This window comes from Lynx rufus, unplaced genomic scaffold, assembly GCF_022079265.1.
Source record: "Lynx rufus isolate CCGP_SWC_20201006 ecotype Redwood Valley unplaced genomic scaffold, mLynRuf1.p SCAF_16, whole genome shotgun sequence".
Lineage (NCBI taxonomy): Eukaryota > Metazoa > Chordata > Mammalia > Carnivora > Felidae > Lynx > Lynx rufus.
Window position 1 is genome coordinate 45,533,247 of NW_025814830.1, and position 13,177 is coordinate 45,546,423.

A 13,177-nucleotide genomic window follows, 5' to 3' on the forward strand; every position below is an offset into this window, starting at 1 on the left:
CTGAGGAAGTCGCATTTGAGCAGAAACTTAAATGAAGCGAAATAATAACTGGCAGGTGAGCAGGTGAAAAGGGATGCTGGGATTTAACGTCACACTGAACTTTCGCCTCCACAAATGTTCCTCCTTTTACACGCTCCAGAGGAGCTGAGCGTGAATATGATTTTTTGAAATGAATTGCTTTAAAAGCATAATGACACCTTACTGTTTGAAAAGAATTTTTTGGCAAAGAGATGCATCTCTTCATAAAATGGATAATCGATCTTGAATGTTCTTAATGGCCTGAGTTACATTTTCACATATTAGGTCTGGTCAAAGGGAAATTATTCTAAAAAGGTTTAGAGAGCTTTATGAAAAATCAGGGCATTTCAGAGTAATTAGGTCCTATCTAGAATCGCCTTTATGGCCATCCTTAGACAGCCGAGAATTTAGAAGACTTTAGAATTTTAATTTCATCCAATTCCCTCATTTTACAGATGGGAAAATGGAGGCACCAGAGCACATACTCTGTCCGAGCTAACAGGGTGGGTGAGGAGCAAAAATTCCTTCTCTGTGTCACTGCCTTCAGTTGGGCCTCCGCTCCTCAATGTGTCAGCATTTCCCTGTGTGTGCCCCACAGGACACAGCTCTTTTGAATAACTGCCTGCCAGGAGTCCCCTCGTACAGACTCCTGCTCGTGTCAGCCACTGTCTGTCTCCACATCTGGCTTCTCTTCATATCCCTGACTGAAGAAAAGTTATGCCTGATTCCCTTCTAAACCCAACTCCTCCACCAGTGCCTTCACCCCCATTCTCTCCTACTCCCACAGGGCCCTTGCTTTCCCACGCCCTCCCTTTCTTGCACCTTCTCCTCGCCCTCAGAGACAGGGCAGCAGCTCTCACATCAACTCAGTCTGCTCCTTGCCTTTGAAGGCAATTTCTTTCACGAATCCAGTCCCTACTGCCTCTGTTCACGTTGCCTTGTAGTCTGGCTTCTATCCTCAATCCGCTTTTGGAACTCCTCTCTTAATGATCATATGGCCTCCTATTTGTACCATTAAGCGCTTTTCTCTTATTCTGCACATCCATCCTTCGGCAACACCTACAACCAGCGACTGCCGCTTCCTTCATGAAGCATCTTCTTCCCCTGGCTACAACACCCCGATTCTCTTCCTACCTCTCTAAGAGCCCCTGCACCGCAGTGAAAAGCAAAATTAAACCAGTAAAAATTGACTAGGAAGACATGGCAGTAAAAATAAAATGGGGCAGCCTGAAGTTGAAAAAGAAGTGAAATACAGGAATACATGCAGGATGATTAGACTTATAAAAGGTTCGACAAGCACACTGAAACTATTTCAAGGGATGCGCTAATGGGTGGCAAAACTCTAAAAAAATAATCATTCTCATGAGTGTTAGGACAGCATGTCCTTCTGGGGAAGGGAGGGCACTGTGATCGAGAAGTTTCTGGGGTTCTAGCAATGTTCTCTTTCTAGACCCTGGTGGTAGTTATGTACATTTTCACTTCATAATTTGTTAGAATGTACACGTTTTATGCAATTTTCTAGACAGATGATATACTTTACGATAAAAAGGAATTTGAAAAAAAAAGCACCTGTAACCAGTACTCAAAAATCTCATTACTGACTAGACGGTCCCAACACACACAATTCACCCTGCCGGCTTACAGACAACACAGATAGCTGAAAATGGGTTGCTAAAACCTTTTCATTCCAATCCAAAACTACAGGCCAACCTCTCCCTGCCAAACCATGAGGAAACTACATCTTCTATTTACGATGGCAAAATGCAAGAGAGGAAGTTGAGAGCCAAAGTCATGCATGCAAATTAATGGGATAAAAACCAAGCAGCCTCATGTTTCTAGAAGCAGGGAGATTTGGGAAATAAAGACGGGAAAATTCAGGGGGTGATCAAATGAGTCCCTTCAAAAACTATCCTGGAAGAGGCTTGTGAAGTCACAAACAAGCCGGGATAAGAGGACTGCTCTGATCTCAGGATTACCAGAGACCTTTCCCGGGACTCTGGACAGTCCACACCACTCCACTGCCTGGTTTTCCGTCTATCGTATGGAAAGACCTCGAAATCCACTTCCGTTGCATAAAACCTTTAGAGATCACGACAGTAAGGTCTCAAGAAAAGAGAGGCTGCAACTAAATTGGCACACTGAGCTGGTGGAGAAGCGGAGGCCGAGGGCTTGTGATTCCCATTACACTCGACCTTGCATTAGTGAGGGCTGGCTAGATGGAGCTTCAAGAACCATCCCCGAAACTCAGTGGCCTAAAGCAAGGACATCTTGCTCCCTCTACACCCCCACCTCATCCTTGCTGCCGACGGGCACAGCTCCAGCTGGAGTCTTGCCAGCTGCTGTGGCAGAAACAAAGAGAGCGTGTTAATTGCACAATGGCCGTTAATGCTTCAGCCCAGAAGAGACGGCATCTCTTTGTTCACGTTTCACGACCAAAGCAAGACGTTTGGCCAAACCCATCTTCAGGGAGGTGGGAGATAAAACACCACCACGTGCCGTGAAGAGAACTAGGGTTATTTGGTGGGCAGCGCTGATGACGGCCTCAGGTCTCCTTCCTCAACAGAGTGGAAAGGGGCGAATGCCAGACTTCTGAGGGTTCTGACCCCAGAGTTTTTCAGCCCCAGAGATGATCCGACAGGAAGTCTATCAATCTCTTCCGGATCTCTTCCACACAGGTGAGAGATGACACTGAACATAAGAGAAGAGGAGGAAACCTGGGAGAGAAACCACAGCCGTACACCCCCTTACCCATCTACCGTGAAAGGTGGCGACCCCCCTGACTCTCTCGTTTCTAAAGCCCAGCCCTGAGGTGCCCATGCTGGGCCACACGGCCAACCCTGACTGGAGATGCCGTGGACCACGGCTCAGGAGGAAATCAGGCTCCCCCTCACCCTCCTTCTGTCTTCTCCACTGGAACTCCAGCACCACATCATCGTGCCCCACAAAGGTATGCACTGGCGTGTTCAAGTCAAAGACGTTCCACAAGAGAAGACTATTTTCCCTCCGCAGCTGGGGAACCATCACAGTCACCAGTCCATTGCTGAAAGGCTACGGCAGGAAAGGGAAAAGAAGGTGATTATTCCAGGGAGACTCCGCTGAATCTTGAATTACCCAAGTTGGGATGCTTTCCTGACTAAAATAAATTACACGATGGGGGGATCCCAACCACTCGGGGGAGATTTTTTTCCAATACCATAAGTTAATCATCACATCTACTTTCCTTCTGAATTTATTATACTTTTTCTTCGCGTGGAAAGGACCACAGCCGGTAAAAAATAAAGCTAAGCCAAATCCTTGGAGAACTTTAAATTCTGAAACAAGCAAATGGCTCTGACCGCTGCGTATCATGAAACACTGTGTCGCATCCTAGCGCTTCCCCAGAACGAGTGTGCAAGACACCCTGGGGAAAACCCCAGAGCGGCAAGCAGAATTCTTGCCATGTGGACACACACCGGAAGCACACATCCACATCAGGCAGCACCTCCCTGGCCCCAAAACTGCAGCTCTTCAGAGGAAAACCCTCCAATTTCAGGACTGACATGTTTTACTTATCCACACCTCATTTGCTAGGGAGGGGCCCATTTGGTAGATAATCGGCCTCTGTTCTTTAAGGAATAAACCACAGTCATCTAAAAGCACATTTATCTTCACTTGCCCTCCTGGCAGCACTCCTGGACTTCTCTGTTTATTTTTTAAAGGAAACATATTAATCCAGAGAAGTATTTCAATGCATAAGAACAATGTCTGATTTCTTGACAAGCACTCCTAGATGCAAAAGCCACTTAATCCCTAAATTATCTTCTATGCTCCACAGAGTCTCGGGGTGACAGCCTAATGCAGAAATGCAGCTTTATTCACCTCTGTGCTCCCTTTCAAATTGACACTGAGGACAATAGATTATATCTGATCAGCAGCTATCAATGTGGCAATGGGAAAAATTGTGGGAAGGCTGATAACAGCCTGCCTCCCACCCCATCTGTGGCATTTTATGGTTTACAAAGCATTTCACACACAATTTTTCAAAAGGAAAGGCATATTGTGCATGTGCTAAATGCCACTGAATTGAACATCTTACAGTGGTAAATTTTATCACAATAATAAAAAGGAAGACCTAGTAAAAATTATTATTCATATTCTACAGAGGAGGAAACTATTGTTCAAAAGCATCCAGTAGCCTGCCCAAGGCCACACAAACATTAAATGGCTCATTGCAACATTATTCACAACGGCCCAGATATGGAAACGACTTAAGTGTCCATCAATGGATGAAAAGATAAAGACGTGTTAGATATATTCTACGGAATGCTATTCAGCCAGGAGAAAGAAGGAAATCTGCCATGTGCCACAACATGGGTGGACTTGAGGGCACTACGCTAAGTGAAATAAGTCCGAGAAAGACAAATACTGGGTGAGGTCACTTACATGTGGACTCTAAGACGGCTGAATTCACAGAAACAGAGAGCAGGATGGTGTTTGCCAAGGACTGATGGGTGGGGGAAATGGGGACATGCTGGTCAGATTTCCAGTTGAGACTTCTAGTTAGAAGACAAGTAAGTTTTGGATCTAATATACAGCATGGTGACGGGAGTGAACAATACCATATTACACTCATAAAAGTTGCTAAGAGAGTAATATCACATGTTCTCAAGCCAAAAAAGAAATGGTAATTATGTGATGTGACAGAGGTATTAGCTAACGCTATGGTACCAGTAGTCTTGCAATATATAAGTGTATCAGACACCTTGAACTGACACAATGTTATATGTCAGTTATATCTCAATAAATCTTGGGGAAAAATTAAATGGCATCGATGGATCCCAAACCCAGGTCTTCCGAATCTAAAGCCAGAATTCTTCCCACCATCGGGAAGAAATCCACTGACTGAAAGCGCTTCAACCCTGTGGCTCCATCTCCCCACTTCCCCTGCCCTTAGTGACCACCTTCGTGCTGCCCGGCTTCCCAGGGGGTGGCCAGCAATCCTAGTGCAGATTCTTCCCCAACACTCGAAGCGCCAGTTTTTAAATACCTGTGCCCCCACCCCTCAACCAGGACAGGAAGTGAAAACTGCCTCACAGAGAAAGTAAGAGAAAATGGCCCTCGTGGCCCTCGCCCCCCCCCCCCAACTGGAACACCAAGGTGAAGCTCCCCAGCAGGAGGTGGGGGGGTGTCCCACTCACCGTGTATCTGGCCTTCCAGACGGGCACCTGGCAAGGGAGAATACTGAGGTACTTCCGAGGCTGGCGGTAGTCCCAGAACTGGAAGAAAGAGAGCAGGATAATGTGTGAACTAAACGCCATCGAAAGACTCGACAACCGAAATGAGCCCAGCTTCGCTCTGTCCTCGGTGTGTTCCACGCAGCCCCCTGGCCCCGGGACCGTGGCAGAGACACAACCCTCCCTCTCCCATTTACAAACATTCCCGGGGAATTTCCGGACTCCACGAGGACTGGCCCCGGGGGGCAGATCACCATCATCATCCTGCCTACTAAACAGCCTTGTAATTGAAAGGTAAGAATAACATTTTTTCACGCCACATCGCGTTTACACCGTGTAGGGTAATGTAACTAGGAACTAGGCTGATGTACTGACTACTCACTGCATTCCAGAGTTTAGAGCTTTCAGCTCTGTATCCCGCTTAATCTTTACAACCAAATAACGGGTGTTATTCATCTCTTTTTCAAATGAAGAAGCTAAATTACTGAACAGTCTAACTCGTGCAAGGTCACACCCGCTCCGCCACCGCCCCCGAACACGCGGAACTTGAGGCCGCGGAACATATGAAGGTAAGCCAGACACACTCTGCCTGAGCTGCCTGTGTTTTCCATGATGGGACAACTACACTTAGAGCTTGAACATTTGTCATGAAAGCAGGAAATGGCAGAGCACAAAGGCAGGAGGACCGAGAGTGAGACTCTGAATTACTCAAGTACTAAGAAATTATTTTCTCTTAAAAAAATTTTTTTTTTAATGTTTATTTATTTTTGAGAGAGAGAGAGAGACAGAACGTAAGCGGGGAAGGGGCACGGAGAGAGGGAGACACAGAATCCGAAGCAGGCTCCAGGCTCTGAGCTGTCAGCACAGAGCCCGACACGGGCCTCAAACTCACCAACAGTGAGATCGTGACCTGAGCTGAAGTCGGGCGCTTAACCAACTGAGCCACCCAGACGCCCCACTAAGAAATTATTTTTAAAAATAGATGACTCCCTCTCTCTCTGCACCTCCCCTGCTTGGTCTCTCTCAAAAATAAATAAAACACTAAAAAAAAAAAAATAGATGACAGAAGCCATTCTGGAAAACAGTTTGGCAGTTTCTTAAAAAGTAAATGAACACATACCACTGACCCAGTGATCTCAACTCCTGTGTATTTGTCCTGGAAAATGGAAACGGTCCATTCCCAGAAAAATCGATACATGAATGTTTATAGAAACTCTATTCATAATCACCAAAAGCTGGAAACAGCCCCATCAATGTCCTTCAATGGGTCAACAGAAAATAAACTGTAGCAGTATATCCATATAGTGGATTACTGCTCGTCAATAAAAAGTATATGATCTATCGATTTTGAAAACAACTTGGATGAATCTTGAAGGCACTATGCTGAGCAAAAGAAGCCAACTCAGAAAGTAAGATACTGAATGTATCCATTTAAATGACATTCTCAAAAAGACTAAACTACAGGGATAGAGAACACAACAATGGTTGGTTGCTAGAAATCAGGGGTTCAGGGAGAGTGTGGCTCTAAAGGAATCACATAAAGCAATTCTTGTTCCTTCTGACAACACTTTATTTTTGTCAAATTCGGGCTCCATATTCAAAATAATAAAATTTTTAAGATGTCTTTTCCAGCTAAACTGCCTCAGCATTTCCCAGATGGCCACAGGGAAAACTACAACTTGCTCCCTCAACTTGTAAAAGAAGGGAAGCTAGACATCATTAGGTCTGCTTGGCATTCTCCAGATTTTTAATTAGCCCAACACTTTATGAATGCTTTCCTGTTACCAAGTCTCCCATATGTGAAAAACAAGCAAATAAAAAAATTCAGTCTCCCTAAGCTAATTACATACAAGTAAAACATTAGTATTATGAATACATTTTGGCAACTGGTTACTTGTCATGTCGGACAGAAGCATATTCATGCGCATTTACAGACTGTCACGGTAACTGTTAACAAAAGTAATCCTTTTTTTAAAAAGGATTATATAACTTAGGAGACAAGGTAGAGGACCCTGGGGATTTGACCAAGTCCTCGCTCACCAGAACACGATCTTATTCTCAAGGCAACCACTGACAGTCTTACGGAACGATTACATATTGCATGTGAGTGGAGGACTTTGGTCTGTTTCAATCTGACAGACTGGTCACTATAAGAACCAGAGCCATGCCATCCTCCCCTTCATAGGTGATTTCTGCTTTTCTCTCACTTGCCAAAGGGCCTTTGCTACGAGCTACAGATCAGAAAGGAAGGCTTCTGAAGAAATATCAGAAGAGCCTCAGGCAAGAAAGAATCACATTCTTGAACAGCGTCATGGGTACAAGACTCTCTCAGTAAGGTGACCCTGACCCATGGGCAGACACACACCTGTCAGGATGCACCGAGGAACCGTGTCTGGATTTCCAGGACACTTTGTCTAAAGAAGGCAATGTTGTAAAATAGGCTGCTTAACTCAAGTTCAGGAAAAAAGGCAACCACCTAACCTGGTATGAAGTCATTTCATTGTGGTCATGTTCTATTTTTATTTTTATTTCCTTAATGTTCTAATTTTAATAGCCATAAAAAAAAATCCTTTTCTTTCTTTTCGATCTAGTTCTAAGCCTCAATTCAACAGTTTTACAGTTTAACAATTTCCTAACTCGAGTGAAACATTCATTCAACGGCACCTTGTTCCAGTGCACCCCTTAGAATTCAGAAAATAAAAATATAATAAAAATTACTATAATTATAAGCTAATATTTCTTAAGGTAAACTTAAGAAAATGATTATGTAGGGAAAAAAAAGACATACTGACCCTTATCTACAAATTATTAAAAATAACGGTTGAATATTATGCAAAGTTCCTCTAAACTCCTACCCTTTCTGCAATTATGCTATTTATTTACATTCAATAAAAACTGCTTTCCATCCACCAGGATACAGTGGAACACATCAAATACCATGTCAAAAAATCTCATTTAATACGTAGGCTAAGCCTACAAGTAAGGAACAGGGGCTGAATCTCACAGGTGGAAACTAGCCAGTCACCTGCTTTAATACCTATGGAATCCCAGCCTCACAGGTGGGAAAGACGTCACTGAATGGCGACAAACTTGAGGAAAGAGGAGGGGGTGAACTGGATGGTTTCTGGGTTCTGAACTTGGGCAACAAGGTGACAAAAACCCAAATCCAAAACAAGCAAACCCACAAAACCCCGCTGTGGCACATAAAAGTAAATTCCAACCCAAAGGGATTGACAATCCTCAAGGCAGAAGTTAACTTTTTAGGCCGTAGTGTCTGAGTCTAGTTTTGCTGACCACACCGCAAGAAGACGTGGTACGGGAGCCTATGTAAACAGAGCGTTAAATCAACAATGCTGAATCGCAAAACTGCTAAGTCAACTTCTGTGGTCAAATCTCTGTCCTTCCAGACAGGGACCTGACCTCAAGGAGGACATGTGGAACGAGGCTGACTCTGTGCCCTGCAACTTCCTAAACACAGCACATCCCACAGTCGGGAGAGGAGCAAACAACACAAAACGTCACACTCCACGATAAACCACAAACACGAGGGTCACCGAAACACATAAACCCTCGAGCATTTCCAGCAAGTTACAGAAACTAGTAGAGCAACTCTGCCCCCGACTTTTTGCGGTGCTGATGACTGAAGATGTCCTAACTTTTGCAGACATGATCATCTTGTGAGAAAATTGCTATTTTTCCACCCCAGGGAGACGAACCACAAACTCGGTAACCTTAACAACGTTGGGGGCTTTTCTCCTTCACTTACATACATCTGGTGTGGTTTTTTGGTTTGGTTTGCTTTTGGTTTGTTTGGTTTTTTTCTGAAAGCTGACTTCTTGACAACTTTGCAAATAAGCTTTTCCTTTCTAAATGCTTTAGTCTCTGACTCCCTTTCACAAAGGGAAAGAAGAAACCGTCTAAACAAATCCCAGGAGCCACAACGGAGATACGCTACCCCATCATTCCTACTGGCCTACGTAACCAGGTTTACGTGCCCGTGCACCCCTAAAACACACACACTGTGCTCACTTATTGTAGCCTTCTTTCCAAAGAAAGTGCTGTTACGAAATCTGGTGCCTCCCACACACGGAACCCCAACTGTCCCAGTGGATCACTCACCTTGACAGAGTTGTCTTGGCTGGAGGTAGCAAGAATGTGCTCGATGTCTGGGTGCCAGTCCAGGCCATGGATTTTGGAGAGGTGGGCTGCGAGGTACTCCACTGCGGTGCTGGGTTTCTACAACAGGATCAGCACCGAGTGTTGTCGATTTACAAATCACTCGTTGAGGGTCTACCATGTAACGGACTGTTACATGGGCAGCGGGGGGACACAAGAGTATTACCAGATCCTCTCTCTATCCTTAAGAAACTCCCCTTTTTTTGCTTAAAACAAACAAACAAACAAACAAACAAACAAACAGAAAAAGACTTATCCAGCTCTCCTTCACACATGCTTGGCATATGGGCCTGTGAGCCAGATTTCTTTCTGCTCCGTCGCCATGCGTAGTTTTAATGAAGGACACAAGGCGGTGTGTGCTCTTCCCCCAAATAGGACAGACTGCAGTGTCGGCCCCCCTTCCTCACTATCACTCAAGGAGAAGGGCTGTGACATGCAAACAGACCACCCCACCCCACGATCCTGGAGGTAAAACCACCAAATTTAAGTAATCGAGCACCAAGACCCAAGAGAACAAACACACATTGCAAAAGAAAACAATACATGATTAATAAGCTTATATAAGACCAAGGCAGAAGGAAACCTCAGAAATATACATTAAAGTAAGACTTTACAGGGCGCCTGGGTGGCTTAGTCGGTGAAATGTCTGACGTCAGCTCAGGTCATCATCTCCAAGTTCATGAGTTTGAGCCCCTCGTCAGGCTCTATGCTGATAGCTCAGAGCCTGGAGCCTGCTTCAGATTCTGTGTCTCCCTTTCTTTCTCTCTCACTCTCTCGACCCCTCCCCTGCTCATGCTTTGTCTGTCTCTCGCTCAAAAATAAATAAAACATTAAAAATTTTTTAAATAAGGGGCGCCTGGGTGGCTCAGTCGGTGAAGCATCCGACTTCAGCTCAGGTCACGATCTCACAGTCTGTGAGTTCGAGCCCCGCGTCAGGCTCTGTGCTGACAGCTCAGAGCCTGGAGCCTTCTTCGGATTCTGTGTCTCCCCCTCTCTCTGAACCTCCCCCATTCATGCTCTGTCTCTCTCTGTCTCAAAAATAAACATTAAAAAAAATTTTTTTTTAATTTTTTTAAAGAAAATAAAATATTACTAAGCTATCAAATTAGAAGACATATGTAAATAACACTCAATGCTGACAAGGCTGCATTTGTCACTGCTGCTATTTATACCAAATAGCACAACCTTTTGGCAAAAAACTGACAATTTTTATCAACCAACTTCAAATTTTCCTTTCTTAAGAGAGTATTTCATTTCACAAAAAGCTTTAGATAACAAAAGATGTTCATCTTGGTATTATCTGGGCTACCAGAAAACCAGAAACAACACAAATAGTAAGTGGGGAATAATTAAATTTTAGAGTCGATTATGGACTAGCTATCTGATCCAATATGATATAGCCACGAAATGTTCTACTTAGGGATTATAGCACAGGGAAAATGCATGTGTTGTAACATTAAATGAAAAAAGTACAGGGGCACTTGGGTGGCTTGGTCGGTTGAGCGTCTGACTTTTGGTTTCAGCTCTGGTCATGATCTCACGTTTTGTGGGGTTGAACCCCACGTCAGGCTCCACAGTGACACTGTCGGGCCCGCTTCGGATTCTGTCTCTCCTTTCTTTGCCCTTCCTCCTGCTCATGCTTGCTCTCTCTCTCAAGATAAAAAAAACATTAAAAAAAAAAAAAAAAGGCGTGAGTGGGAGAGAGCCAAAGCATAAGAGACTCTTAAAAACTGAGAACTGAGGGTTGATGGGGGGTGGGAGGGAGGGGAGGGTGGGTGATGGGTACTGAGGAGGGCACCTTTTGGATGAGCACTGGGTGTTGTATGGAAACCAATTTGACAATAAATTTCATATATTGAAAAAAAAAAGCGTAAGAAAACACCAAAATGTTAGCACTTGCCTCTGAGTAATAGGTCTATAAATCACTTTTATTTTTCCTTTTATATTTCCTACAAAGAGCATCTATTACTTCTATAATTAGTGTTGGTCTGTGAGGTTAAGAGCCGTCTCCAGAATCAGGCCTCCCTGAGTTTAAATCTTGACAACATACCATGCTTCAGTTTACCCGTCTGTAAAATGGGGATAAAAAACCACTTATTTTAAAGGCTAGTCATATAGAGAGTTCTTAGAACAATGCCTGTGCATAATGAACGATTAGTAAATGTTACTATTATCAGTCATCTGGGTGTGTGAACGAAATCCAACACTCCCACGGATACTGCACTTTTTTAAGGCTGTGATGCCTGGTTCCATCAGTGCCGCTTTGACGTGGGAAAGTGCCAGAGAAGTAAGAATATGACCTACGAGTTTCACAATCCATGGGAGCAAAAGTCTCAAGTATTAATGGAACAAAACAAGGTTAAAACCCTTTAAACAAAATAGATAAAATTGCCGAGGGAAGTCAGGATTGTTAGTGCAACAGTCAGAAGGCTAGAAAGGAACAGTTTGGCAGTCGATCTCTGAAAGACAAAGAACCATGCCAGTCTGGAAAACAAGCTAGTTTTCCAATGCTAGTCTGGAAAACAAGTACTGACAGGGTTGATGGCTGAATGCCACATGGTTTACCTTGCCTACGGCCTGAAAACATTCTAAAGCAAATATATATGCTCTACAAATTAACCAGATATTTTATTTAAACCATTTACTATGTTTAAGTGCTATGCTAATGATGAAAGGAATAAAACCAGTCGCCAATTTAAGAAATAAAGACAGGGGCGAATGGCTCTCACCAGACTGGACGAAGGGACACAGACAAAAACTAACACATAGAAGGTGCACCCGGCCACCTCTACTTACGGACTCACCTGCTCACCTGAGAGCCACCTAAGGCAGAGGGCTTCGGCGGCACACGCTGCCCCAGCAGGTCCTGGCACCGAACGCGGCAGGCTCCGCGTCTCCGCTTCATCTCCTTCCCCTCTCCCCAACCACACGACCAGCTCCCTGCCACGAGGGAAGGGGCGAGGCTGCCAGGGCCACGCTGAGACTGGACAGTCAGCACCCAGGCTGACGGTTTTGGGAAAACGACAAGTGGGTGCTCCCCGGAGGCTGAGGAGCTCTAGCCTCCAGTTCCAGAAAGCAGGAAGCAGTAGGACACCCCAGATCTTACAGAAAGAAGTCGACTGCTCTGTGCGTTACTACCCAATCATCCGGCAGGTAAGTTCGGGGGGCCTTTCCCCGAGTCATTGTCCTCTCCGATACCAACAAACCGAACTCCGAACAGACTCTCCGTGGCGGCAGCTGCCCGGGACCCTGCCCCTCTTCCCTGCCCGTCAGTTACATGGGCTGTGCGGGGAGAATCCGGGCTCTGCCGGCTCTTTGGAGGCTGAAAGGACAGCTAGACGTCTAAGGGAGGATCTGAGCACGCTACGTACCTCGCCTCAGTGATTTATACCAGAAATACTCAGGATGGAATATGTCCTAGAACAGCTAGTTTGCACTTCACAATTTGGGGCAGGGGTAAGAAGCCTGCTGACCATTCTAGAACAGTGTCTGGTTCCCAGGCTCGACCTCCTCAGTGACCCATTCGCTATGATTATCTTCATTTTGAAGACGAGGTAACTGAGGCTTGGAGTAGTGGAGTGGCTCACCTGACATCATAATTAGGAAGGAGGCAGCAAAATGGGGCCCTCACTTAGGTCAGGCCTAGTTCATTTGCTTAACCACTGATTGGAATATTCTCTATCTTCCTTCAACATCAGTTTGATCACGAAGCAAATGTCATCTGGCACTGTGATCTTAAAATGGCAATTTGCCACACTGCAGAGGACACC

The 13,177-nt window shown here is 44.9% G+C and overlaps 1 protein-coding gene across 9 annotated transcripts in view; it reads right to left on the reverse strand.

Annotated features, from left to right (window-relative positions):
• The window catches only part of WDR59 (WD repeat domain 59), an 86,070-nt gene that overhangs the window by 37,366 nt on the left and 35,527 nt on the right, over positions 1-13,177 (reverse strand). For all 9 annotated transcript variants that reach the window (XM_047078770.1, XM_047078767.1, XM_047078773.1 and 6 more), the window contains 3 exons: positions 9,351-9,467; positions 5,196-5,273; positions 2,910-3,066 (listed from right to left, as the gene is read on the reverse strand). In XM_047078770.1, coding sequence (XP_046934726.1) covers positions 2,910-3,066; positions 5,196-5,273; positions 9,351-9,467 — 352 coding nt within the window. The remainder of the gene's footprint in view (positions 1-2,909; positions 3,067-5,195; positions 5,274-9,350; positions 9,468-13,177) is intronic.